We start from the raw sequence: 27,987 nt of genomic DNA on the forward strand, positions 1-27,987 counted from the left end.
TACTGGGCAGTTTTGATTAGAGACGACTGAATATATATATATTTTTTTTGTTTCAGTGGCTGAACTGTAAAATCTTGGAAAAAATGTTTTGTTTTTAATCAAAACTGACTCTTCCCCTCACAGAAACAAAAACTGAAAAATTTAATTTGGGTCAAATTAAATGCTTTGAATGTATACTTGAAACAGCATTTTTGAAACAAAATGTTGATTCAAAAGACTTTTTTGGGGGGAGGGAGGATGCAAAACTATTCATAGAATTTGTTCCAAATTTGCAAATAGTCATAAGTACCCTGAAAAATACTTTTCTTTTTGGAGAATTTACTCTTTGCTAAATTTTTTCTTTTTTTCTTTTTGGCTCAGCTCTAGTCTTGAGTAACCTGGAGTGCTTCTGGTATGCAATAGATTGTATGTTGCTATTGGCAATGGTCATTGTTGATGGTTCTATATGGTGTGCAAACATGTCTATAATCACATGTTCTTCTCCCAAAAATGTCGCCATCTAAAATTATTTTACAGATAAATTAGGCTGCTTTGATTACTTTGAGAAATAGGGTCAGAGTTAGAAGGGAGGAACACAAAGCTTATACTGGTGGTTTATTTAATTTTGCCAGGGATTCATATGCGCTTGAATAGTTGTGGCAAACCATTTGTGAGATGAATCAATGTATTTCATGCTTGATTAAAGCAAGTAGAGATATCTTGGGCCTATGACTGATTAAGAACAAGTCGTACTTATCTAAGCCATGGTTAGATCTTTACTTGGGAGACCTTCATTTACAGCTTTACCCAATGTTTGTCAAGAAAGTTGAGATGAGGCAAATCTAGTTACATTTGGATTCCACAGGTTACTTTGATCATTATTAGTGTGGAGAGTAGAATAGAGAGGGCACTATACATGGTAAATATTTGTTACTTTATTTAAACTTTGGAAGGCACTCAGTTATTGTTGTGAAGAGCGTGGTATAAGAACTTGAATGAATTCAGACCTGTGTACGGAAAAGACTGATAAAGGTGGTGGTTATCCACCTGTGCATGAATGGCAGTGTGTTTAGGCGGATTCTGTTTTTCATCAACTTTTTGTGCCTTTGATTACAAGATATTTTTACTCTTTTGAAAGTGTGAAGAGTGCCCTGCAGTGAATTTCAAGATGTTTTTGGCTTCAGTAAGGCTGATCTTGATTTCTGGCTCCTTTACTTCAAACCCTGTTTCTGTAATCTCATTGCTTCTGACTATCTTGGCTGTAACTCAGTCCAGATAAGGTTATTATTAGTAAATATTTCTATTATGATAGTGCCAAAGGCTTAGGACCTACTGTGTAGGTGCTGAGCAAACACAGAAAAGAGACATTTCCTGCTCTGAAGGGATTACAATCTAAAGACATAAACAGATGAAGGGTAGAGGATGTGGATATAACAGACAAGCAAATGATTATTGTGAAGAATTGGCACAGCTTTTTTATGTGTGTGTGTGTGTGTATATATATATATATATTTTTTTAAAATTGGGGTTACAGGTGGGGAGGAAGGGAAGAAGAAAAGGAAAGACGAGGAACAGTGTCAGCTTGCCTCCATGATCTTCAGGCTGGGTTTTTAGTAGGTATTATGGCAGAGGTGGATATTAAGGAGGGTGTGAAGGAGGATAAGGTAGTAGTTGTTTGGATTCCATCAGGGAGTTTTCTCCCTGTGCATAAGGGGCAGCATGGGAGGAAGCATGAAGATGTTTAAGGGAGAACCTGACTGATGGGTAGAAAGTGCTGCTAGAGCCAGGGCTGCCCGAGGGGGGGGGGGGGGGGCAAATTGCCACGGGCCCTGCGAGCCCTGGCCGAGAATTCCTTTCCTCACCTGGCAGCAGTCCGGGTCTTCGGCAGCATTTCGGTGGAGGGTCCTTCGGCGCTGCTGAAGTGGAGCGACTGAAGGGCCCCCCACTGCCGAAATGCTGCCGCCGCCACATACTCGGAGCGCTGCCCAGTGAGTACAAGCTCCCCCGCTTTGCCCCAGGCCCCCTGAATCCTCTGGGCGGCCCTGGCTAGAGCATATGCCAAAGTCAGTATAAAGGGAAGTTACTAAACCAGTTAAGTAGGATGGGGTAAGTTATGAAGGGTCCTAAAAGTAAAGACAATGAGTCTGTATTTAATGTGAAGCCAGGTCAGGCACTTGAAAAAAGGGTTGATGTGGTAGGGATGATGACCCAAGAAGATTTTAGCAGCTCTATTCTTAATAAACTTAAGGGGAAGAAGGTTTCCATAGCCAAGACATAAAATGATGAGGACTTGGACAAGAGTTTCACCAGTATGGACAGAGAGGAATGACTGGATTTTAGAGATGCTGTTTAAGAAAAGAAGGCAAAATATAGAAAAGACCTGAATATGTGAAACCGGTAAGAGGGTTAAGTCAAAGATGACACCAGATTACAGGCCTGAGTGTATGAATGTGAGCTTCAGGGGGTTAAGATGTAGGTGGGTGCCTTTTAAGTTGGCTCATTAGACTTTTTTGTTTTAACTTCTTTTCTTGGTTTTTGGTATCCGTATCTATTAAATATGGGCCAATATTGGACACTTGAAGTGTAAAAATGGCTTTTGCTTGGCAACTGTAATATAATTCAGAGATAGTTACTACTGAAGCATAACAGTGAGTTTTAAAAGAGAACATAAGTTAAATTTCTTAAGTTTCTGCTATGTTACACGTGGGAATGGGTGGTTGATTTCAGGGGTGAGTAAAGTGATTACTATATACACAGTGTATACACAATAGCTTGCAAAATATTTTTGGGATCCTCTGCAGTGAAAGATGCCATGTATAGTATAATATGTTTTTTGTTTTTTTAATCTCTTTGGTATCTCTGCTTCCAACAAGCCAACAAGTAAATGGAAAAGCTCATGCAGGATCTGTAGAGTTTTACATGGAGTCTTCACTTTTTAAACATATCAGTCTTTCAAAAAAATTAGGAATAATATTAATAAGTACTTAAAGATAATATTCATTTCTGGGCAAAAAGAGAATACCAAATGGCATTTTATAAAGGCACCCTTTGTTTCTCCATAGTGACGGCTGTACTACAGGTTACATTTAAAATAGGGATAAAATCCTTCACTAATATTTGAATTTCGTCTCTAAACTTAACACTCAACTCTCCAGGGACAGCTGAATTATCAATAAAATTTGGTCAAAGGTACTGTAACTTTGGCACAGCAAACATTAAAATTTAGCTTCTTTAATAATCTCTTCTCAAGTTGTTTTTTGGACCCATGTATCTTAAAAAGTCTCGCCACAATTACACAGATACAAGTTATAAGATCTCAGAGATAGGTCAATCATAGAAATGTAGGACTGGAAGGGACCACAAAAGATCATCTGTGTTGAGGAAGGATTAAGTATACCTAGACCATCCCTGACAGTCCTAAAATACGAACCTCAATAATGTTAATCCTTATTGGTCAATTCAATTTAACTTCACGAAAACAAGGACTAGATGACCTCCTGAGGTCCCTTCCAACCCTGATATTCTATGATGGAATTAAGATTCATTAGCTATTCCTGTTCTGATACTCAGCCTTACAATCCTCAAATATATTCTGGGGAGCCAGGGGTTCAACCTAGGCAGCAAGGTGCATGGAGGTTGAGCAAAAAAATTGGAAGGGGAGTAAAGAACAGAGCCGAGGGTCTTGGGTGAGTGTGGAGTCCAGTTTCAGAGCACCAAAGCAATGTATTGCACCAGGTAGCGGCTGCTAGGTGTCAAGCTGTTCAAAGGCCAATGCCTTTATAGGTTGCAGCTGAGCACCTTCTGCCGTCCGGCCCCGCAATTGCTCTCCTTCCATTCCTGTGCACATGCCACAATCAGCCAGGAAGCCCTTCCATTCCTGTGTCCCCCTGTACACACTGTTTTTTCTACTGCCTGGTCTGCTTCATACAGTTCAGCTTCGTTTCCTGCTACTGCTTCCTTCTTTTTCAAGTGCTTGCTCATGTCGATTCCATTGTAGGTCTGCATGTACCCATGTGCGTAGTCGTTGGAGATTTTTGCCTTAGTGCAGGGGTTCCCAAATTTGGTTCAGGGTAAAACCCAACAGTTTACTACACCTGGTCAACAGTCGACAGTGGCCATGACCAGTAAGCAAACACAGGTATCAGCAGCCCCTCTCTGGTTGCCAGAAGGTGATTCTTCCAGTACGGAGGACCAGTTCAGCCCATTGCCCAGGTCCCATTGATGAGATTGGGCACCGGAACCTGCTCCTTTGGGGGCACCACAGTGGCAACACGGCCAGTGGCCAACGCAGTGGTCTTATTGGAGTGCATGGGGCGTACCGGTCACGACGATGCCCCCTTTGCAGCATTCCTTGGTAGCTGCAGCAGAGCACAGTTGGCACTGGGCCTGGTACCGGAAGCCCATTCACAGGTTGGGGCGGAGGAACGTGTGCCCACCCCTAAGCTTCCTTCTCCGATGGTGGTGGATACCTCAGGACCTCCCCCAGCAGTCCAATCTTCCTCGTCATCCTTGGACAAGGCAGTCGTGGGACCTTCAAGAGCTAGCCCACCGGATGATGTCAGGGAGCATCAATCCCTTCTCTGGCTCGCGGTCGAGAACTTGGGGCTCAAGGTGTAGGAAATGGCAGAGCAGGAGGACACCATCTTCAATGTCCTCTTGGTCTCTACCCCCACCTGGGTCACCCTGCTGTGCATGAAGGGGTTCTCAAGATAGCCAAGGCCCTGTGGCATACCCCTTCCATCATTTGTCCCACCTCGAAACGAGCCAAGAAAAAGTATTTCATTCCGGCCAAAGGTTTCGAATACCTTTATACCCACCCACCCTCCCCCAGCTCGTTGGTTGTGTCTGCGGCCAACAAGAAGGACAAACAAGGTCCCTCCTCCTCCACTCCCTAGAATGAGGAAGCCAAGAAGCTCGATCTATTCGGGAGAAAAATTTATTTAACAGCCAGCCTGCAATTTCCAGTGGCAAACAATCAAGCCCTGTTGGGCAGATAGAACTTTAATCTCTGGGACCGTCTTAAAAAGTTCCAGGAATCCCTTCCTGAAGGTCTGGCTCAGGAGTTTGGCACCCTGGTAGAGGAGGGTACTGTGGCAGCCAGATACTCCCTGCAAATGGCGTGGGACGCAGTGGACTCAGTGAATAGGGTGGTCGCATCGGCGGTGGTCATGCGATGCAGCTACTGGCTGCAAATGGTGGGCCTCTCCCAGGAGAGGCAGAGCTTGATTCAGGACTTCCCCTTTGATGGGGTTGGTCTTTTCGCCGAACAAACAGATGCCAGGCTGCACAGGTTTAAGAATACTAGAGCTCCCTTTGGCTCCTTGGGCATGCACATGCCACAATCAACCAGGAAGCCCTTCCAACCGCCTCCACTGCCAAGACCCTGGCAACCCCATCAGGGCTCTATAAGATGGGATGCCAGTTTAAGCACCGGCGCCCTTCCTCCTCCTGTTCACCCACCCAGCCTGGGCCCGCCAAACATCTAGGGGGCAGAAGCGGTCATTTTGAGGGTGTGCCCGAGAGCGGTGCTTTAGTTAGCCAACCAGCTCCTTCCCTCCTTTTCCTCAACCGCCTCTCTCCCTACCTCTCGGCCTGGTTGTGGGGTAAGTTGAAGTGCTGGGTCCTGGACATAGTAGCTTGGGGCTACACCCTGCAGTTTTTGGCTACCCCTTCCTCCCCCACCTCCCTTCCCCGTCCCTCTCATGAGCAACTCCTCGTTCAGGCGATTGAGAAGCCCCTGGGCTTGGGGCCTGTGCGGGAGGTTCCTTGGGACATGGTAGGAAGAGGATTCTGCTCCTGCTGCTTCCTAATCTTGAAGGCCAAAGGAGGCCTCAGACCCATCCTGGACCTGTGGGGCCTCAACAAGTCTCTCATGAAGTTGAAGTTCCACATGATCTCCTTGGCCTCCATTATCCCTTCCCTGGATCTGGGGGGACAGGTATGCCGCTCTCGACTTAAAGGATGCTTTCTTTCATGTCTCCATATTCCCGGGTCACAGGCGTTTCATAGTGGCTGGGCACCACTTCCAGTTCACGGTGCTAACCTTTGGCCTGTCTTTGGCTCCCGGGGTGTTCACGAAATGCGTGGCGCTGATGGCGGCTTACCTGAGATGTCAAGGGGTTCAGATCTTCCCGTATCTTGACGACTGGCTCATCAAGGGCAGCTCTCCGGAGCAGGTGCAAAGAAACCTCGATCTGGTGCGGTCCACCTCCAGCAACCTGGACCTGTTAATAAACACACTAAAGTCCATGTTAAAGCAGTCCAATGCATAAAGTTCATTGGAGCAGTTCTTGACTCCACACAGGCCAGGGCCTTCCTTCCGGAAGTGCATTTTCAGGCCGTGTTGGACTTGATCTACCACGTAAAGAGCCACCTGCTCACCACAGCCCACACGTGCCTGCGACTGATGGGTCAGCCATGCCCGACTTCGTCCGAGGCCTGTGCAGGTGTGGTTAGCCTTGGTCTAAATCCTCAGCAGGCACGCCCTGGACCAAGTGGTCACAGTGCTGAGCCACATCCTCTTGTCCTTGGACTGGTAGCTGGATCCCAAGTTGGTGCTGCAAGGAGTTCCCTTTGTGACCCCGTCCCTGTCGCTCACCCTGGTCTTGGACACTTCAGATCTGGGCTTTGGAGCCCACCTGGGCAAGCTCAACACTGAGGGCTGCTGGCTACTAAACGATCTAGCCCTTCACATCAATGTCAGGGAGCTCAGAGAGGTTCGCCCAGACTGCCAGGTTTTCTTGTCCCACTTGAGAGGCAAGGTGGTGCAGGTTCTGATGGACAATACTGCTGCAATGTATTGCATCAACAGGCACAGTGGCACCAGGTCTTTGGCTTTTTGTTGGGGGGGTGCTCAGCCTCTGGGACTTATGTGGGCGCCGTGCCATTCATCTGGTAGCTGTCTATCTGCCTGAAACCAAGAATGTCCTGGCAGATCACTTCAGCAGGACCTTCTCATCTCACCACTAATGGTCACTCCACCCAGAGGTGGTCACCCTAATCTTCCACAGGTGGGAGACTCCCCAGGTGGACTTGTTCATGTCCAGTGCCACGTGTTCTGTTCTCTTCAGGGCAGGGGCAAAGGCTCCCTGTCAGATATCCCCTTGATTCTGTGGTCAGGAGTGCTGATGTACACCTTCCCACCGGTGCTGTTGGTCCACAGGGTCCCGCTCAAGGTGAAACAAGACAGCGTGGCCTTGTCAACTCTGGTTCAGCATGCTGCTGAGTCTTTCAGCAGCCTCCCTGCTGCAGTTGCCTCTTTGGACGGATCTGCTGTCCCAGAACCACAGCAATTTGCTGCATCCGACTCTGGTGTCACTGCACCTGACTGCTTGGCTACTGTATGGCTGAGTGTGGACGAGTGGGAGTGCTCTGCTGCTGTCCAACAGATCGTACTAGACAGCAGAAAACCCTCCACCAGGGCTACCTACGTGGCAGAATGGAAGCAGTTCATGTGCTGGGCCTCAGATCGACACCTTCGCGCTGCAGAGGCTCTGCTACAGGCCATCCTAGATTATTTGCTGCACCTTAAGCTCCAGGGCCTGTCGCTTTCTTTGGTCAGGGTACACCTGGCAGAAATTTCGGTGCTCCATCCTCAGTTTCAAGGCAGGATGGTCTTCGCCCATCCCATGATGGCGCAGTTCTTGAAAGGTCTGGAGTGCCTCTTCCCGCATGTCTGGGATCCGGTTCCCCTCTAGGACCTTAATCTGGGACTGTCAAGGCTCATGTGCCTCCCCCCCCATCAAACCCATGGCTTCCTGCTTCTTTCTTGGACGGTTTCGTTGGTCGCTATAACTTTGGCCTGTAGGATGTCCAAGATGGGGGCACTTATGTTAGAACTGCCTTATACGGACTTTTATAAGGACAAGGTCCAGCTGCATCTGCAACTGGCCTTTCTGCCCAAGGTTGTCTCCCAGTTTCACACTGGTCAAGATATTTACTTACCGGTTTTCTGTCCTAAGCCTCATAACACGGACAAGGAATGCAGGCTCCATACCCTGGATGTCAGATGGGCATTGGCCTTCTACATTGGTAGCACAAGACTGTTCTGTAAGTCGACGCAGTTGTTAGTTACTGTTGCAGACAGAATGAAGGGTTGCCCACTGTCTTCCCAGAGAGTCTCGTCTTAGATCACAGCCTGCATCTGCTACTGTTAGGAGCTGGCGAAAGGTGCCTCCGCTGAGTATCGTGACGGCTCACTTGACTAGAGCGCAAGAGTCATCAGCAACCTTCCTGGGATAAGTGCTGATTCAAGAAATCTGTCTAGCTGCTATCTGGTCGTTTGTCCACACGTTTGCATTGTATTATGCACTTACCCAGCAAGCTTGAGATGACATGGTCTGTAACAGAACTGTACTGCAAGCTGCAAGGCTGCGATCTGTGAGCCATCTCCGAGGTTACTGCTTGTGAGTCACCTAGAATAGAATAGACATGAGCAAGCTGTCGAAGAAAAAACTGTTACCTACCTACCTTTCATAATTGTAGTTCTTCGAGATGTGTTTCTCATGTCCATTCCATTACCCACCCTCCTACCCCTCTGTCAGAGTTGCTGGCACGAAGGAACTGAGTGGGCGTAGGGTCGGTGGCACCTGATATACCGCTGCATGAGCGTGACACTGCAGAGGGGCCATAGCCGACCCTACGGGTACTGCTAAGGCAATAATCTCTGACAGTACATGTTGGCATGTGCACAGACCTAGAATGGAATGAACATGAGCAACATATTTTGAAGAACAACAGTTACAAAAGGTAGGTAACTGTTTTTTCCACAATCCTTTGCAGGGGAGAATTATTTGTTGGGTTGTTGGAGGTAGGGATAGCAAAGAAGTTTATACGTTACTTAGTGACAGACATATGTATGTAATTAGATTAAGCTAGTTGACGTCAGAGTTAAGTCCGTGCACTGAAGTGTGACTGTGAGGAATTAATGTGTATGTAATGTGTATATGTTGTAACTGAAAAGGATTTGAACATGACAGAGGAGTCTAAGCATGTTTTGGTATTAAATTTGGGTGACAAGGCATGTGAGATGAATCTTGTGTGGATGTGTGTGTTGGTTTAATCAGGTAATTTACTTAATTTTTAATAATTATGTTGATATGAAATGCAGATGACCAAACATAATTTTCAGTTAAATAACTTAATGTAGGACAAAAATAACTCAAAATTTGCAGGGGAGTGATACAGTATATGCATCTTTTAAATTTTAATTTAACTGATTTTACAGAATTGGAAAACTGCTTAATATGATTTGGTGATTTGTTATGCCTATGTAATTGTTATATTTTATTCACAGAGTCTCTCTTCCAGCTTCTTCTGGAAATAACTGTTCGTAGCACTGGAGTGAATGACAGTACTGGACAATCCTTGACAGCACTTTCCTGCGCTTGCCTGTTCAGTTTGGTAGCTGCCTGGGGAGAAACAGGAAGAACACTGCAGGCGGTCTCTGCTATTCTCACCAATAATGGCAGTCATGCTTGTCAGACTATTCAGGTGTTGTACTAAACCTATTCTACATCAAGAATTTTGGTTGGTCATATGCGTGAGTCCTGGAAGCATTCTAATATAGAAATTAGGGCTGTCAAGCGATTAAAAATATTAATTGCAATTAATCGTGTGATTAAAAAAATTATTCATGGTTAATTGGCGTTTTAGTCGCACTGTTAAACAATAATAGAACACCAATTGAAATTTATTATAAATATTTTTGGATGTTTTCTACATTTTCAAATATATTGATGTCAATTACAACACAGAATACAAAGTGTACAGTGCTCACTTTATATTTATTTTTGATTACAAGTATTTGCCCTGTAAAAAAAAAAAGAAAAAGAAAACAGTACTTTTCAATTCACCTAATACGTGTACTCTAGTGCAGTCTTTTTATCCAGAAAGTTGACCTTACAAATGTAGAATTATGTAAAAATAAAACAATGTAAAATTTTAGAGCCGGCAAGTCCATTCAGTCCTACTTCTTGTCCAGCCAATCGCTCAGACAAACAAGTTTGTTTACATTTGCAGGAGATAATTGCCTGCTTCTTGTTTACAGTGTCAACTGAAAGTGAGAACACTAGTTCGCAAGACACTGTTGTAGCTGGCATCGCAAAATATTTACATGCCAGATGCGCGAAAGATTCATATGTCCCTTCATGCTTCAACCACCATTCCAGAGGACATGCGTCCATGCTGATGACAGGTTCTGCTCTATGAAAATCCAAAGCAGTGTGTACCAACGCATGTTTATATCTATTATCTGAGTCAGATGCAACCAGCAGAAGGTTGATTTTCTTTTTTGGTGGTTCAGGTTCTGTAGTTTCTGCATTGGAGTGTTGCTCTTTTAAGACTTCTGAAAGAATGCTTCACACCTCATCCCTCTCAGATTTTGGAAGGCACTTCAGATTCTTAAACCTTGGGCTGAGTGCTGTAGCTATCTTTTTAGAAACGTCACATTGGTACCTTCTTTGTGTTTTGTGAAATCTGCAGTGAAACTGTTCTTAAAATGAACATGTACTGGGTCATCATCCGAGACTGCTATAACATGAAATATATGACAGAATGCGGGTAAAACAGAGCAATTCTCCCCCAAGGAGTTCAGTCACAAATTTAATTAATACATTTTTTTTAACAAGCGTCATCAGCATGGAAGCATGTCCTCTGGAATGGTTGCCGAAGCATGAAGGGGCATACGAATGTTTAACATACCTGGCACGTAAACACCTTGCAATGCCGGCTACAACAGTGCCATGCGAATGCCTGTTCTCAGTTTCTGGTGACATTGTAAATAAGAGGGCAGAATTATCTCCTGTAAATGTAAACAAACTTGTTTGTCTTAGCGATTTGGCTGAGTGAGTACGAGTGAGGGGAGTTGTAGGCTCTGAAGTTTTATGTTGTTTTGTTTTTGAGTGCAGTTGTATAACCAAAAAAATCTACATTTGTAAGTTGCATTTTCACGACAGAGATTGCACTATAGTACTTGTATGAGGTGAACTGAAAAAACCTTTTCTTTTGTTTGTTATTTTTACAGTGCAAATATTTGTAATAAAAAATAATATACACTGATTTCAATTACAACACAGATTACAAGATATATGAAAATGTAGAAAACCATCCAAAATATTTAATAAATTTTAATTGGCTTTCTATTGTTTAACATGTGATTGATTAATCTTGATTAATTTTTTTGAGTTAATCATGTGAGTTAACTGTGATTAATTGATAGTCCAAACAGAAATACATTGAAATTTACGGTCTTCATTCACTCTTGAAATCAGTTTTGAGATAGAGAAGAGGAGATCCATTTTGGATTGCCATGCATATTATGGAGTAAATCAGTTGGAGTTTGTAGGAAGTAAATCTTACCTCTTTTCATGTATTTCTCATTAGTAAGAAAGAAAGCATAAATTAAGGCTTAAATTTTAGCAAAACAGCTTTTTTCAGATATGCAGTGTAGTTGTAGTTGTCTCGGTCCAAGGATATTAGAGAGAGAAGGTGGTTGAAGTCATGTCTCTTATTGGACCAACTTGTGTCTCTCACAACTGAAGTTGTTATAATAGAATATATTACCTCACCCACATCGTGTCTCTAACTTTTTCAGAGCCAGGATTAGTGACTAAAGCTTTATTTTCACCTCTATATGTTGCTTAAACTGTAATGTTTTGTACCATCTCATAGGGTTTTCTTTACCATTTAGGTGCCAACTATCTTAAACTCTCTTCAGCGGAGTGTACAGGCAGTTCTGGTGGGCAAAATCCAAATCCAGGACTGGTTCAGTAATGGGATAAAGAAAGCAGCCCTGATGCACAAATGGCCACTGAAAGAAATTTCTGTAGATGAAGATGACCATTGTTTACTTCAGAATGATGGTTTCTTCCTGTACCTTTTATGCAAAGATGGACTTTACAAAATCGGCTCTGGCTACAGTGGGACAGTGAGGGTAATGTGACTCCTGAAAACTCACGATAGCAGTTGAAAATTTAATCTAAATGACATTTTATGGTGTCTTGCTTGACTTTTAGATTGTCTTGTAACTTAGTAATACTGATAATTCTTTTTTAAATATATTGATTTTAAAATTCTTGTAGTGTTTGTTCACCAGCTTCTCATTTCTTTTTCTTTTCATTTCTCATTTCTCATCACTGTAGAAGATAATGTTTCTAGATGATAAAAGATTAACTATAAAACTGTCATTCTAACAATTGTCAAACTAACTTTTTTGTTACCTTACAGGGTCATATATACAATTCTACATCCCGCATCAAAAACAGAAAAGAAAAAAAGTCTTGGTTAGGGTATGCTCAGGTAGGAGAATACATAAAACAAAAAACATAAAAGAAATAACTTAATATTTAATTCAAATGTAGCACAGTTTAGGATAGCTTTATACAAGTATTACATCGTTCCTTTCTATCTGGCTGTAAAGTAATAAAGCCAGTCCAGTGTAGTTAAAAATTCTGTTGTGGATAGGGAAGAGACCTTTTTTCTTTCTTTTTTTTTTTTTTTTTTTTTTCTTTTTATGCTGGCAGATAGAAAAGGGATAATGGCAGTGTCCACTGTAGCCAGACTATATTGCAATATTATCTCTAAAATTTGAAGATCTCGCACTGTTTTGTTTCTGAATTCTGTAATAAAACTTAATACATTTTGTATTTCTCTTTTAGGCAATGCAAAAAAATATTAAAAGCATGGCTTTGCAGTTATAAAGCAGTACAACACTGTTTTAGACTATTGTATTGGAAAGCTCAATTACTATTTCTAATATAACCAAAAAATGGCATGTTTAGTTACTAGTAGGTTTTCTTTCAGTACTGTTTTACTTCTTTCTTTTTGAACTATATTCTTAGCAAGATTTATAACATCTTCATCATTTTGAGCTCAAATAATCCTGTGATTTCCTTACCGCTTTGTGAAACTGCTGATTTACTCAGTCTTGCATCTTTTAAATTAAATACTTCTATTAAAAATATATTAAATTTATTCCATTTGTACAGTACATCATCTTTTGTTTAACATTTTAACAAATATATTATCAAAATATGTATTAACACAAAATATCAAAGCAGGAAGATGTTTTCCGTCTGTAGGATTTTTCTGTCTATTGCAGAGGAATGTGGTCAACACAATCTTCACTATTTCTAAATTTCTTTTCCATAGACAGCGTTGTCTGTATTTCATATTTGTACTACTCAAACCTCCCAGGTTGGCATCTGAAGAAACTTGTGATCCAGCCTGGGAGAGTACATATGTGTACAGGATGGTCCATGGGCACTCCGCAGAAGTACTCTATACTTGGGCTACTGCTATGTACGGGGCTTCTCCAGGAGGTGAAGAGATGCTGTTCTTAGGGAAACCATGGAGGATGAAATCTATAGTTGTGAAGTATCTCCCTCACACAGCCTGCAAAGGTTGAGAGGAGGAACGTTACCACAACACAAATTATTGGCTGTAACCATGTGTGTTGGGGTTGCTGTCATCAGAATTACTGTGTCTTGTGGAGATATCTTTACTCTGTAGTGCTTGGGGAGAAAAGAAATACATTGAATCTATTTTTTTTGTCTGTAAAAGTGATTTTTACCTAGTAGGTGACACTGTGGTATAAATAGGAATACATAACCGTAAACAACACTTAAAAATTCCATTAACCTTTTAATACATCTACATTCACGTCTCTAATACACAGATTTGAACAGTTGATATTGTAATTGCTATTGTAATTGCATCTTATTTCTATGAAGCGAATACTGGAGTGGGAGCAAATGGCTTCCAGAGCACAATGTCACCGTGCTGGTGCACAAGGAAGTAGGAATTCCAGAGTGTATTCAACTCAGTTTGCATTAGCATTAGCATAGAGAATAAGGTGTGAACCTGAAGATGAGAAAAACTTGATTTTGAAAACAAATAGCTAAAGAGAAAAAAAGTAAATGATTTTCAGTTTGATAATATTCCTTTAAAAGTTTTTATGAAGGTTATACTTTCATTCTAATATGTTTTTTGTTTTTAATTTACCAGAGTTATTTGTTGTATAGAGATGTGAACAATCACACTATGACAGCCATAAGAATAAACCCTGAAACCTTGGAACAAGATGGTACAGTCACTTTGCCAGGTACGAAATTCTAGACATTACCAAGAGTGGTGGGAATACTTTTTAAGAGAGCTTTCACACAATACCCTGAAGATCAACAGAAAAGGGCTCTGACAGAGAAGTAATTCATGGATTTTAAGGTCAGAAAGGATAGTTGTCACCAAGTCTGACCTCTAAATAATTTTGGCCATATTATTTCACCCAGACATTCCTACGTCTATTCCACCAGCTTGGTGAAACTAGAGCATAACTCTAAGGCTGTGTACACACTACAGCTTGCTTTGGTATAAGTATTGTTGCTCAGAGGTGTGAATAAGCCACCCCCCTGAGTGATGTAAGTTACACTGACCTGACTGCCAATGTGGACAGTGCAATGTCAGTGGGAAGGGCTTCCTGGCTGCAGAATTTGGGCATTGCTCATGATGTGCAGCAGGCCATAGAGGATTTGCTCTTCAGTGGCCAAGCGATGCTTTCAGACAAGGTAGACGACACTCTGCACTCCTTCAAGGATTCTATGGCTACCCTACATTCCTTGGGTGTGTGTAAGCTGGCGGTGTAATGGTGCTACTACAGTGATCAGCAGCAGTATTGTCCACAGGACATATTTGGGCAGCCTTTCCTGCCCCAGAGACAGTGGGACTGCCCCAGATAATGGTATAGATCCCATAGGAGAAGGCAGTCTGGTCTGGTGTTCATTCAGTCTACACGCCCTCCCCTTGCATGTCCCAAGTGCCCATATTGACTGCTTGGTTCAGAGAAGTGTTCCAGTCGGCTGTTGTGCTTTCACAATGCTTGGGGCTCTGTCACCACTGACAGCAGTATCCTAAGCACCAGCAGACTGCTATGCCATCTAGTTCCTGTCCATCCGTCTCCACCCATCTTTCATGGACCCTCTCACAAGATACTGCTTGTCAAGCAGGTTTGCTCTCTGCTGGCTTTGGGAGCGGTGGAGGAGGTTCTGTTGGGACACCGGAGTCATGGCTTCTATTCCCAGTACTTTGTGGTTCCCAATGCAAGGGAGGATCCATTCTTGATCTTTGCCGCTTCAACAAATACATCTATGAGATTCTGAATGCTCATTTTATTGACTGTCCTCCCCACGTTGTCTTCGAACGACTGGTTGACTGCCCAGGAACTTCAGAATACCTATTTTCATGTGGCTATTTTTTCAGGCCATAGAAAATTCCTTCGATTTTATTGTAGCAGAGTTCCATTTTCAGTATATGGTGCTTCCATTTGGCCTATCTTCTGCCCCTTGGGTTTCTACCAAAGGCATGGTTGTCGTGACAGCATATCTTAGGAAGAAAGGACTCCATATCTTTCCATATCTGTATGATTGGTTACTGTGGGGCAGGTCGAGAAAGGAAATTTTCTCATGTCGCCACTACACTGTGCTTGCTTGATCGTCTGGGTCTCATCCTAAACATTAAGAAATCAACTTTGGTTCCCACTCAGATAATCAAGTTCATTGGGGCTGGAATAGGCTCTGAGTTCGAGAGCATTTCTGCCAACAGTCAGTTTCTGGTGATTCACCACCTTTGAATCAGTCTGCAGTCTCAGCCTTCCCATACAGTTCAGCTGTGCTCCTGGGCCACATATCTGCTTGCACGCTGGTGGTCTATTTTGCAAGATTGCCTTCATCCCATCCAAATGTGGCTCAGGACGGTTTACTATCTGACTCTTCACCCCCTGGACAGGTTGGCCTGCCTTCCTCAACTGGTCCTCGACTCCTTGCAGTGGTGGACGCTTCCAGAGAACATTTGCCAGGGTGTTCCCTTTGACTGGCCCTTATCAACCAGGTCTGTTGTCACCGACGCCCCCCTGAGGGATTGGGGTCCCCCTGGGGTCACTGAAAGTTCAAAGTCTCTGGTTGGAGCAAGACTCCTCTCTGTATATCAACATTCAGGCCATCTACAATGCATGTCACACTTTATTGGACTGTATCAGGGTCTCAGTGGTTCACATATTTACCAACAATTTCACCGCAGTGTATTATCTGAACAAGGAACGGGGTGCATACTCCTGGATGCTCTGCCAAGAGGCAGTCATGTTGTGGCAGTTCTATATTGAGGAGAGCATTACTCCATTAGCCAATCATTTCCCCAGGGTCCAGAATCATCTCTGACCACCTCAGCAGGAATTTTTCTCTGCGTCACAAGTGGTCTCTGAAGACTAGTGTTTTCTGGCTCATCTTTGCAGCTTTGGGCATCCCAACAATTGATCTGTTTGCTATGAGGGATAACAGGAAGTGTCATCTGTTCTGCTCTTGAAGGGTCCTCTGTCCAGGCTCCCTGTCCCATGCTTCCCATCTCAGCTGGCAGTCAGCTCTCCTCTAAGCTTTTGACCCGATCCTGATCATCCCACAGGTCATCCTCAAGCTGAAGGTGGGTCGAGCCAAGTTCTCATTGGTGTGGCTGAGGAGTGCTGGTTCTCCGACCTTCTTGCACTATCAGTTCAGCCTCCCATCCTGCTTCTCCTCCATCCTGACCTAATTACTAAGTATTATGGCCATACCTTGGATCCCATCCTCAGCTCCCAGCAACTAACGGTGTGGCTGCTTCATGGCTAAATGAGGAGGAAGAGCAGTGTTGGGTGGTTGTTCAGCAGGTCCTACCCAACAATAGAAAACTCTCTACCAGAACAGCCTATTCAGCGAAATGGAAGCGATTTTCAGTGTGGTCATTAGCCTTTGGAGTTCAACTTACGCTGGCTTCTATCCAGAACATCTTGGAGTACTTGCTGCAATTAGTCATTGGGACTTGCATTTGGCTCACTGTCAGTGCATCTCACAGTAATATGCGTGTTTCAGCTCCCATTCAGGGAAGATCGGTCTTCTCCAATACCATAGCAACAAGTTTCTTAAAAGGGCTTCTTCATCTCCATCTTCCAGTCTGAGAGCCAGTTCCTTTGTGGGACATTACCATGGTCCTAGGAGCTTTAATGGGACCTTCGTTCGATCCCCTGGAATCTTGTCCCTTTCAGGTTTTGTGTCGGAAAACTGCATACTTGATTGTGTTAACATCCACAAGGAGTATGTGTGAGTTGCAGGCTCTGATGGCAGAGTCTCCTTACACACAGTTCTCAAAGGACAAGGTGCCTTTATGACCACAGCCTGAGGCAAACACTTAGCATAAATTTTTTTTAGCACAAATGGGTAAAGATTGGCCAAGATATAAACAACTAAAAACAAACTATTACAATGGGAAATGTCAGGCAACCTTAATAATAATTGTGCTACCAATACTGATTTAAAAAAAAAAAAAAATCTAGTTGAGTGGCCTTCTCCTTAAAGCTACTGGCTCCAATAAAATGTTTTTACTTAAAATTGCAAGATTAAAATCGAACATGTTATATATTAAGGATATAAACGTGTTCATAGTAGTCTGGGTTACCCATCACATATAGACTGCTCTTGTGCTAAGCATTTAGTATTGTGGAAACCCCCTTTGCTCCAGATACTGTATGGTTTAATAATTATAGAAGAAGATAGTAGTAAACATTGCATTTTTTGGGAAGTTTTTGTGCACATTCATTATTAAAACATGAAAAGAAAAAATGTTGGAAAGAAAAATCCTAGTAAAGAACAACCTGTAAAAACTCTAGTTTGTATTCTGCAAAAATGGGCTCTTAAATATGATTGCTTTTTGGGCAATCTCCTTTAACACCAATGATAATGCTTTGGCAAAGGTACAGAATAGAATGTCTTTAATTGAGGTGAATTAATGCAGAATACTTAATTTTTTCCTTCCTACACAGATTGCCATACTGAAGGGCAGAACATCCTTTTCACTGATGGAGAGTACATTAATCAGATAGCAGCTTCTAGAGATGTAAGTATTCAATGTATAGAGTAGACTTTTTTTTTAAGCCAACAAAAATGTCACTGAACTAAGTGGTTGTCTTCCAGATAAAAAGAGGGACTCCTTTTGGCTAGCGTAGATAAAGGCAAAAACACATAGCTAGAGAAAATGAAAAATTGCCAGGCATCTGTCAAGGGCTTAGCTTTCATACTACTTCATCTTCAATAGTGGCAAAACATTCTTTTCAGACGTATATTTTACAATCGGTTTGGTAGCTCTGCTTCTGTACATGAGATTCTGTGGGCTGAATAGTTTTGGTTTTGTTTATTTTAATGTGGCTGGCTGGACTTCCTTGCCATTAGGTCATGCTGTATGAGAGTATATTTTCAAGTAATTTGAGTGATGCTTTTCAGTAAAGCATGTTCTGTTTCAAAAGAACACTGAGGCTAACAGGGCATGCATACCTTAACTATTGTCCCTTTCGGAGTTTCTTCAGTTTATGATGATTTCCGCATATTTCTTTCAAAAACAGGTTTCCTTCAGATAAGGTAGTAAAAAATGGTACACTTAATGTGATGAATTGAATTCCAGTGTGACATTTGGGAATGGTATCAGGTTTCATGTTCTGTTGTTGAAGAAATGATGGATAATTGTTGATTTCATTAGAGGCAGCATTGTCTTGCTTGGCAGGAGAAGGGGAAACAATCTAATAGCAAAACCATGATTGGCTGCTCATCCTATAGTAAAATTAAATACGGTAAACAAACATTTGGTTTTTAAAGCCCCATACACAAATTCATTGATTCAGTCCTCTGGGCGAGACCTTTCAGCAGGGACTGCTATTAATATGGAAAGGGTTTATCTTGTGAAAAATGAGTTAAGCAATGAGTTAAGTGATCTAGGTGTTCTCTTCCTGACTCTGCCATGGATTTCCTGTGTAACTGTTGCAGTTCATTTAACCTTTGCTTCAGGTTCCAATCTGTAAAAAGTGGTCCTTATACTTCTTTTCTTTGAAGAGATCTTAAGGTATAACCTCCTGATGTTTGTTTGTAAAGTGGTTGACTGCAAGGCATTAAGTACAAAGTATTATATTACTATTAGGAATATCTACCTTCATGGATAATCCTTTAAAAATAGTTACCTACCCTGATGGATTTTCTATTGGGCATACCTACAGATACTTCATCCTCAAATGTGAATTTCATTTTTGGTGGTTTTTTATACTGTAGGAACAGAATGTGGGGAAAGGTGTTGGTTCCAGATCCTCCTTTCATTCATGTAACTGAAAATTGACTTCAGTACACAAGTATCAAACTTCCTTTATGAAATGTGCATGAAATAGAAACATTTTGTAGGTGTAAAACTCTAATCTGTAATTAACATTCAATCCAAACTTCCCTAAAGTGAAAAGCTGTTAGTATGTGATTAAGTGGCCTTGTCCATTATAAAGAATCTGGAGATGTAAAGTCTGGACCTAGATACAAAGCTGAACTTCCTCAAAGTTTGGGGAGGTTTGTCTATGGGCTTCTATTTCAGATCTGTTTTGTGTATTTACGTGATAGCATGTCTTTTTGTTTTTTGCTATGCCAAGTTCTTGATGGTAGTGTTCATGTGGAATAGTTTGTACCATATTTAAATTTTGTGTGTGATCTTTTCCAAATGGCAACTGAGGAAACTCATCTAGAATCATTGAATATCAGGGTTGGAAGGGACCTCAGGAGGTCGTCTAGTCCAACCCCCTGCTCAAAGCAGGACCCATCCCCAGACAGATTTTTGCCCCAGATCCCTAAATGGCCCCCTCAAGGATTGAACTCACAACCCTGGGTTTAGCAGGCCAATGCTCAAACCACTGAGCTATCCCTAATATTCTACTTTATTATATTTTAAAACACCTTCTAATTTTCAAGTTTTTTAAAAAAGTAATGCTTTTAATCCCCCCCCCCCCCCCCATTTTCAGCAGTAAAAATGGAAGAATGGATTGAACTTCACATTGCACAGATTGATTTGACTTATTTGAATATACCACTGAATTTTTTTAGGAGCTGAAAATTGGAGTAGGATAGCTTGTTGAATACTTGTAGTCTTTAACACCTACATTCCTTTAATCTCCGATGTCAGTGTAGTCAGTCCTCTGATTCTTATCTAACATTTCTCTTTCCTTGTATGCTATTTTGCTGTTAAGAAGAAAAATTAAGTTGGTATGAGGGGAAAAACCCAATTGTATAGGTTGTGACACAAATAGATCAGTTTTGATTCTAATCTTGATTCATTTCTATTTGAGGAGTGCAAACAGATCTGTAATATGTATCCTGAAATGTCTATGGACAACAGTGACAAAAGTACCCCAAAAAGTCATGTTACAGTTTTCATGTTAGCATAAAAGTATGCGTTTTGTGTTATCTGACCGTGTTAAGGTATTTGTAGCAAGAGAAGTATCAGACTCTGACCATTTTGTTGCTTTTCTTAAGCACACTTACTACTTAGCTGTTATGAAATGAACCAGAAAATGTTTACTTAAAGCCTTTTAGTAAACATACACTGTGAAGTTGCCAAGACTAAAAATTGGTCAGCATGACTTTTGCCCCATGGAAGAAACAAAACATCCATACCCTATTCTAAGATAACCAATAAACATACCACTGAATGAATTTCAGAGTAACAGCCGTGTTAGTCTGTATCCGCAAAAAGAAGAACAGGAGTACTTGTGGCACCTTAGAGACTAACAAATTTATTAGAGCATAAGCTTTCGTGGACTACAGCCCACTTCTTCGGATGCATATATCACTGAATGAATAAACATTAAAAGACAACGTGTGCCATGGTTTTATGAGTTTCAATAGTTTGTTTCTCTTGATTTGGTTTTTAATACATTTGAAACAGAAGTTATCGTATGAAAAAGTATGCTTTTTAAGTCTATCTCTTCAGGTCTGTCTGTCTCTAAAACATTTTACTTGTCTTTTATTCTTTTTACACTCTTTCACCAATTATTAGTCATTTTTCTACCCTAAAAAAACCCCGTAATTTTGTCTGTGTGTTACCTACTGATTTGTTTTGAAGGATGACTGGAGATGCACAGTATACTCTTTGCAGGGTGAGATTAAACCAGACTTGTGCCACAGAAACTAACTAAAATAATTGTTTAATGGTTTAAATGGGTATTTTATTTGTTACAGGATGGCTTTGTAGTTCGAATATTTGCAACAAGTACGGAACCAGTATTGCAACAAGAACTGCAGCTTAAACTTGCTAGAAAGTGCTTACATGCCTGTGGTATCTCATTATTTGATCTGGAGAAAGACTTGCACATTATCAGTAAGGCTTCATTTTGTTATGTCTTCTTTCAACATTATTAGTGGTTTATAGTACAAACTTGGTACTATAATTCAAACAAATAAATAAAAGGGGAGAGGAGAGGAGGGGTAGGTCAGTGGTTTGAGCATTGGCCTGCTAAACCCAGGGTTGTGAGTTCAATCCTTGAGGGGCCATTTAGGGATCTGGGGGGAAAAACAAAACAAAAAAGAAACTGTCAGGGACAGTACTTGGTCCTGCTAGTGAAGGCAGGGGACTGGACTCGATGACCTTTCAAGGTCCCTTCCAGTTCTAGGAGATAGGATATCTCCATTAATTAATTTATTTATTTTAATTTAAAAGTGAACGAGAACAAGTAAGGGGAGCAGCAGTGGTCTTTTCAGACTGACAGCTCCATTCAAGAGTGGTGGAAACTCCCTAAAAGTGGGGGGACCACCAGCACCTGAACCGCCCCTTGTGCTGCCCCTTCTCCAAGATCCCGCCCTGTTTCTTCTCCCTGAGGCTGTGCTCCTGCGCTGCCTCTTTGCTCCAAGACCCCACCCCCCACTTGCTCCTCTCCAATCCCACCCTGGTGCCATGCTCGCTCTCCCCCGTTCTCCCACCCCGTTCCAGTGTCCCTGGCTCCATTACAAGTATACTGATGACTACTAACATGGACCTTCATAGTTCTTAAACCCATACCCATCTTGGTTTGTAGCAATCAACTTTATCCTATGTAAAAAAGGATTGTTGTTGAAAATAACACTATCCATGCCTCTACACTTGGAATCCATTTGGATTTTAAGTGAAACATAGCTGTCCTCTTGGAATTGGTTTAGAACTTTCCCATTGTAGTGAAAGTAATTAAAGGTATACTTTGTGAAAATGTTCATGGAAAATATAATTTCGATTTTTGCTCTGATTTTTTTCCCTATAATTAAAAGTATAATTGTAAACTTGAAATTTCATTTCACTTGGATTAGTTCACGTTGAAAGAAAGCTTTCGTGAACTAATTTTTTTGTGAGGTTCTCATCATATTGTCAATTGACGTCAATGACAAAATCTGCTTCTACTTCAACCATGCAGGATGAGGTACATAAGGAAAAACTTATCTTTAAAACCAACTACATATAAATTGCATACCTAACTTACATCTTGTTGTGCTCTCAGGTACAGGGTTCGATGAGGAGTCGGCTGTTCTTGGTGCAGGAAGAGAATTTGCACTAATGAAAACTGCTAGTGGAAAGGTATTAGAAATATTTCATTATTGATATATTAAATTGCATAAATAATATGCTACCGGATCTTGTTATGGAAATTAGATTTGATATATTGGTTTTGAAAAAAAAGATTCATTTCTGCTTCTAAAAATATATTATGCTATTGTACATTGGCAGTTGACTATAGTTTTTATATATTTACTTTCACTGTGATGTAGACAAGACAAACCAATAAGATTAAGTAGTGTTCATATAGCAATTTAATTTTTTATGACTTTCTACTAAACAAAATTATAGCAACAATAATTACTGGATTATTCTTTTATTAACCAAATGTCATATGTCCACATTTTTTCAGTCCTATCAAAATTAGTACTAAATTATAAGTAAAGCCTATATGTTCTTACTCAGTATGTCTGTGTAGTTGAATGTATACAAAACTTGCCTTAAAATTTACTCTAACTTTGTCATCTACTTAATCTCAGTGTTGTTAAAGCAGCTTCTGGCTTTTCTAAATGAAAAGTGCTCCTCAGCTGGAATCCAAAGGAATGTCTAGAGTTATTGCTGGGACAGAGGGAAGGGCCATAAAATGATGTAATTGCTTTAACGGCGGTAGCACTATTAGTTACAGCAGTGGTTCTCAACATATTTATCATTGTGAGTTGCATATGCGGCCCACAGTGTGTTACATGGGTTGCAGGTTGAGAACCACATCATCCCTCCCCCCACAAGCTCCCCACAGTCCCCTATGCCCAGAGCCCCCTGCCCAGAGACTCCTCCACACAGTGGGCCCAGGAGCGGAGCCCTGGGTGTGGGGCCAGACAGCCGGACTCCGCCCCTGCTGCACACCTAAAACCTGGGGCTGCTGTAGCACTCCCACAAAACCCTAGTTCCCAGTGCCCTCCACTGCCTCACTGCCCAGAATCCCCCCCCCCCCGGCAACCTGCCCAGAGACCCACTATCCCACACTGTGCCCCCCTTGGCACTCACTAGCCCCCTGCTGGCAGGAGCGCTCCAGCAGGCTGCCTGATGCTGTTCCCTCCCTTAGCCAACCCCACCCCCTTTCAGATCAGAGCCGCAAATTTTGAGGTTTTTTTAGCACACAACTGAACCACAGCTGTCTGCTAATTGGGCCGCGGTTTGAGAACCACTGAGTTATAATGTTGCATAGTAATTGTAAACGGATTTTTAAAAATTCTTGCATATATGTTTGAGATATTTTTCCTAATGAGTAGCTAAGAAACAGTCTTTAGACCCTAAATGTACTTTCTTAGCTGTACTATCAAATAATTTTATTTTTATGTCATAATTTAAGTTTTGTGTTTACAAAAAAAGGGTTGGGTAGGGGTGAAGGAGAGATTACAAAGCATACAGTGGATCAAATGCTTCCTAGTGCGGAAGGTCTGTGCAACATCCTTTTCACCACTAAATTGGTTAGCAGAGCTTTGTCCATATGCTTTCTGGACTGGTGAGTCTCACTCAATAAGTGTAGACATATTTTCATGAATTTTTTTTACGTGTGAATGAAAGCAGATATTTTTATAGATAGGGATTTTAAACAGTTTTGTAATGGTGGAATTCGATACACTACTTTAAATAGTTTTACTTTTTAGTTCTTGTGAGGTATCACAATGATCAGTTTATCTTCAGTCCAAATTGGATGAAGTGAAGAAAAGAAACACCACAGATGGCGAAAAGTGAATTAAACTTGAAAAATTCTCTTCAGTTTTAAAAAGCTTTTTTGTTTACTTAATAATTTGTAAAATTTAGTAACTCAAAATGGATTTCAATGTGATTAGTTCAATTTTTTGTATCTTGTCAGTGCCCTTTTAAGAAAGTAATATCAATGCAGATTTTTGATTGGAATACTAACTTTTAAAGAGGCTGGTATTTTTAAATGGGAATCCTGAGCAACTCCATGAGAACGGTTTAGTTCAAATTGTATGTCTAAAATCAACCTTTATTGTGAGGTTTAAGTCTTGTGCAAATAAGCTGTTATTTATTTAATTTGTTTACCTACAAATGCTAGTTACTTCTACAAACCTTCTTTATGCTGTGTGGTTCTTCACAAGTTCTTAACAGGTTGCTTGTTGCTGTATGTTTAGAGTTTAAACCTGATGCTTTCTCTTGTACCCACAGTTGGCTTAAGCCTATTCCTCGTGGTTAGGAAGGTTAGCTCAGCTCAGTGGAAACTATTTTCACTTTTCTCAGAGATACACTGCATATTAGCTGATGTCTGTGGTCTAACTGGAAAAGTCAGCTTGGGAAAACATTTTATCTTGGTTACTGTTTGTCTGACCTTGTGTATTACCTATTTTGATTTCTCCAGTTTGGACAACGGTTTAGTTTTTTTCACTCCTGTTCATATTGAACAGTTTAGGGAGATATTTTATTTCCTTAAGGGTAGGTCTACACTTACCCGGTAGTTCGGCGGCAAGCAAATCGAACTTCTGGGTTCGACTTATCGCATCTTGTCTGGACGAGATAAGTCGAACCCGGAAGTGCTCACCGTCGACTGTGGTACTCCAGCTCAGCGAGAGTCGTACGTGAGGTCGACGGGGGAGCCTGCCTGTCGCGTCTGGACCGAGGTAAGTTCGAACTAAAGTACTTCGAACTTCAGCTACGTTATTCACTGATTATTGCGTGCCTTAGTTCGAATTGGGGGGTTAGTGTAGACCTGCCCTAAGATCAGAGTTCTGGTTTTGGCAAGGTAGTTTGAACCTTTGAAAATGGACATAAAACTTACAAATCCAAATTGTTTGAGTCACAAAGATTTGACCATGTAAAAATAAAAGTTGCTCAATCTGGAATCTTTTCAAATGAAGGAGATTGCAAATGAATTTTGAAGTGGTTCTTTCAAATGTACAAAATGTCCAAAAATATACAGTCCATGTATTGTCAAAATAAATAGTATGCCTCCCCCACCAAATCTCATTGAACTACCTGTAAATTGCTCTTTATAATGCTGCTAAAGTTGTATTAGAACCAGGGGTCCTAGTTTTCTGTGATTTAAAAAAAACAAACAAACAAAAACAAAACACCAAATGGTCCAATTAAAAAAAAAAATTGCCTTTTTCCGCTGTTAAAATGAAACGCTGAACTTTAGTTTCCTTAGCCACAATACATACAGGTATTAGTTGAACAGAATGTTTTATTGATATATTTACGATTTTTAAGCAAGTTTGAAACTACAAATGTCATCAACCATAATAAAATTAATGGAATGAGCTAGTCACAGTGCATTGTTTCTTTACTGTTGTCGATGGCCCTGCTGTTTCAGCCTCTTGTTTTCATTTCTTTTCATTCAGTTTGTTTAGTGCTTTCCATGTGTTCTACAATTGTCTGCCTTCGAATGTAATCTACAGCCTTGCTGCATACAGAACAGCACATTGCCACCAATGTGAAATTTGTCTAGCCCATTACCATTGACACTGTCTTTAGGGGTGATTTTTAAAGTTTTCTACAACTTTTCATAACTTTAACTACATCTGGAGGCTGAAGTGAAATTTGAGATGTGCATCCAGTGCATTGGAGCCGGAGACCTTTGCCTAGCAGTACCCGTAGAGGGGTGGCACTCGCACCTTGTAGCTGTGGCCCCTTCTCTGGTTACATTAAGTGGCACTTCCCCAACACCCCTTAGTTCCTTCTTACTGCTTGTGGCTGGAGTTGGAGCTCTGTGTGATTGTAGTCTCACCACTTTGCACTTAATCTTTATTATGCATAGTTAGTGTGTGTTAGTGATTGTAGTTAGTATTAGTTGCTATATAGTGTTCCCGGTGATGCCCTCATCTGGGTTTAAGCATTGCCGTTCATGTGGAGGAATGATCTCGAACAGCAGCTCCACATGTGGTGCTTGCTTTGTCTTGGCAAGGCACACCTTAAAAAGCATAGATCATTCAAGGAGAGGACTCAAGTGGCACGGGAGCTTTGCCTCAAGCAGCACCTGCTTGAACAGGCCATGTGACATGATCTGGTACTGAGGCTCTCCTTGGGCCAGAGAGCAACCTTGGGCTTGGAGAGTGCTGCTGTCTCTTGTTCTGGGGCAGGTGCCTCTCTGAAGAGGCTCAGGAGCCTTTCTCTGTCTTCTTGCCAAAGAAGAGGACTCATAAGACCAGTTATGATGGCTCCAGGTTGTGGGGCAACTCCTCTGCCTCCCCCAGAAAGAGCACAGACTGATGAAGGGCTGGCTCTGGTGTGAATGATGGCGCAGGTACCTCTAACCCTTCCCAGTACCGAGTAGGATATTGTTTTGGTTCTGGCCTCCGGATGTCCTTTGAATTCGGTACCAACAAGGGCGAGGCCGTACTAACAGTATCTACTTCATCAAAGTACCAGACTGTGGCGGAATTGCCCTTCCTTTCGGGCCCATCCTTGTTGCTGGTCCAAGATTTTACAAGTCGAGTACCTTCGATAGCCCCTCCAAAGGAGTTTGCCACCAATCATTGGGCCCCTTGGCACTGTACCCAAGATGCTTCTCTCCTGGTGGCTGGGATGGGTATGCTACCGGAATCAGTACCTTGGTACTGGGACCCTCTGTGGCGCCGCTACAGTTGATGCCGCAGATGCTTCCATGGCAACTGTCACCACCCTCAACATCAATGCACTTGGGTACGCAGGGGCTGATGCTGCCTGCGTTACCAGCACGGTTGGTACTGATAGTGCCGCCTTCATCGGGGGCACCGATTCCTGCTTCATTTTGGGTGATGGATGAATTGGATTGCCTTTTGGCTCCCTTGGGAATTGCTCCACTCATGTCTCTGAGATCACAGGACTCTTCTGCTTCTGAGTTGGGGTCATCCTTCTCCTGCTCTGCTTCACCTGACAAGATCTGAAGCCTGCCAGTGGACTAGTATGGCAGCCGGGGTTGATGTATCCCCTGGGACCAGGATGGAAGTCCCTGGCCCGACACCAACTGGCCACCAATGCCCTATCCATATCAGTGGCCACCTTGGAGATAGTGGAATGCTCCTCGTTAGTGGAGATGTCATTCCTGGTCCCTTTCAAAGGCAAGATTGACAATGGTGGCTGCAGATCAGCTGCAAATTCAGACATCAGTGGTTTTCCTCACTGCAGAGCTGCTGGACTCCTTCTGTCTGGGTATGTCATTCCAGGAGCAAGAGCTGGTTTGGCTCAGCCAAGAGCTTTGACTTCATCTCCAGATGATGCAGTGCTTCCTGGTTTGTCCTCCCCTTCTATTCTGGAGGACTTTATGGCATACCAGGACCTTTTTAGCTGCATCCAGGCAGTGTTTCTCCAGGAAAATACACACACACTGGATGTTCTACAGCCCTCTGTCCCTGAGAGAGTGGCCCTTTGGAGTAATAATGCGCCCCTCGAGCTGTTGAGAGCCCTGTGGAGTACACTGGCCTCAGTAGCACTGGTGGCTAAGTGCATGGAAAAGTGCTACTTTGTTCCTGTGCAGGGATTTTAAGGGTTTTGTTCCCATCTGTCCCTGAATTCTCTGGTTATAATGGCAATGAATGATCGGGCCTGGCAGAGTAAGTTCAAGTCCATCCTTGAGGATAGAAACTCTATACTTTTATTGTCCCAACAAATCAACAAGCTTTGCTGTACAAATTTGATTTTCTCAACTGGTCAGCAGTGTCCAAGTTTGTGGAC

The 27,987-nt window shown here is 42.1% G+C and overlaps 1 protein-coding gene across 13 annotated transcripts in view; it reads left to right on the forward strand.

Annotated features, from left to right (window-relative positions):
* MYCBP2 (MYC binding protein 2) overlaps positions 1 to 27,987 on the forward strand; it is a 395,137-nt gene that overhangs the window by 61,498 nt on the left and 305,652 nt on the right. For 12 of the 13 annotated variants that reach the window (XM_034758293.1, XM_034758294.1, XM_034758297.1 and 9 more), the window contains exons 5-11: positions 9,275 to 9,471; positions 11,669 to 11,911; positions 12,205 to 12,276; positions 13,984 to 14,080; positions 17,816 to 17,889; positions 21,033 to 21,171; positions 22,319 to 22,395. In XM_034758293.1, the coding sequence (XP_034614184.1) occupies positions 9,275 to 9,471; positions 11,669 to 11,911; positions 12,205 to 12,276; positions 13,984 to 14,080; positions 17,816 to 17,889; positions 21,033 to 21,171; positions 22,319 to 22,395 (899 nt within the window). The remainder of the gene's footprint in view (positions 1 to 9,274; positions 9,472 to 11,668; positions 11,912 to 12,204; positions 12,277 to 13,983; positions 14,081 to 17,815; positions 17,890 to 21,032; positions 21,172 to 22,318; positions 22,396 to 27,987) is intronic. The other variant, XM_034758295.1, reaches the window with a different exon arrangement.

This window comes from Trachemys scripta, chromosome 1 (assembly GCF_013100865.1).
Source record: "Trachemys scripta elegans isolate TJP31775 chromosome 1, CAS_Tse_1.0, whole genome shotgun sequence".
Lineage (NCBI taxonomy): Eukaryota > Metazoa > Chordata > Testudines > Emydidae > Trachemys > Trachemys scripta.